The sequence below is a fragment of the Pseudophryne corroboree genome, chromosome 11 (assembly GCF_028390025.1).
Source record: "Pseudophryne corroboree isolate aPseCor3 chromosome 11, aPseCor3.hap2, whole genome shotgun sequence".
Taxonomy (NCBI): domain Eukaryota; kingdom Metazoa; phylum Chordata; class Amphibia; order Anura; family Myobatrachidae; genus Pseudophryne; species Pseudophryne corroboree.
Genome location: NC_086454.1, coordinates 282,391,440 through 282,392,627, shown reverse-complemented (window position 1 = coordinate 282,392,627; position 1,188 = coordinate 282,391,440). Strand labels below are relative to the sequence as shown.

At 38.0% G+C, this 1,188-nt stretch overlaps 1 protein-coding gene across 1 annotated transcript; it reads right to left on the bottom strand.

The window, feature by feature from the left end:
• Nucleotides 1–447: 447 nt before the first annotated feature.
• Nucleotides 448–891, bottom strand: LOC134968742 (uncharacterized). The gene has a single exon (XM_063944237.1). The coding sequence runs from the start codon at nt 889–891 to the stop codon at nt 448–450; it is 444 nt and encodes a 147-aa protein (XP_063800307.1).
• Nucleotides 892–1,188: the final 297 nt, after the last annotated feature.

The window sequence follows — 1,188 nt, the reverse complement described above, 5'->3', positions numbered from 1 at the left end:
ACACAGGAGACAAGGTACTGAGTGCACTATATTCCAACACCACCCCCTGGCTCAGGACTGTCTCCAGTCACATATAAAAGAACATGACATTTTATCAAAACTTTCCAATAAAATCATACCTGTAACCAAAAACATGATTATGAAGCAAAAAACAGTAAGAGCAAATCAACATCAAATATATTCTACATTCTTTCAAGAACACATTTAGCAGGTGTGATGACAGTCCCTTTGTTAACATGTCAACAACATTGTCCTCACTTGCCACATATTCCACATTGATGTACTTATTCTCCACTAATTCATGAATGAAGTGATGTCTTATGGCAATATGCTTAGACTGTCCATAATGCTTGGTACTAGCAGACAAATCTATTGCTCCTTTGTTATCACACGCAATGTTGATAATCTCACTGTGATAAAGAAGACTTAATTCACACAAAGTCTCTTTTATCCATAGTGCTTCCTTTGATGTTTCTGTAATGCCATATACTGCACTTCTGTAGTAGAATGGGCAAATGTGGGTTGCTTCCTGCTCGCCCAGCTGACAGCTGTGCCTGCCAATACAAACAAATACCCTGTATAGGAAGGACGGACGTCCTCATCTGATCCCCAGTTGGCATCACAGAAAAGTTTTAAGCTGGAATCTTTAGCCTTTATAAATTCCAACTTTAGTGAACTTGTACCTTTAAGGTATCTTAAAATTCTTTTAACTGCAATCCAGTGTTGCTTCCCAGGATTAATTGCAAAATGACTTGCCCAATTTACTGCATGTGTGATATTAGGACAAGTCCCAATACTTGCGTACATTAAGCTACCAACGGCATTCTGATAAGGAATCTCTTTCATTTCCTCTATCTCTTCCTGGCTGCTTGGTGACATGGCCTTTACCATTTTTACACCTTTGACAATGGGAGTGCCTACTGGTTTTGCATCAGACATTCCATACTTGGAAAGTATTGCCTCAATATATGTTTGTTGATCAATTGTAACAGCTTGAGGCTGTATAATGACTTCTTTAAGAGGCAAACTTTTCCTGATTGAAATATATTCTCGTCATAATGTTCAGGTGGTTCCATATAAATCTCCTCAGCTAACTCTCCATTCAGAAATGCAGAATCAAAGTCTAGTTGGTATAACAGTAAATCATATAGTGTAGCAATAGCAACCATTAACTTTAAGGTGCTGTCT

Coding starts and splice junctions, on each gene's coding strand:
- LOC134968742 (XM_063944237.1), bottom strand. CDS start 891: ATGGTAAAGGCCATGTCACCAAGCAGCCAGGAAGAGATAGAGGAAATG.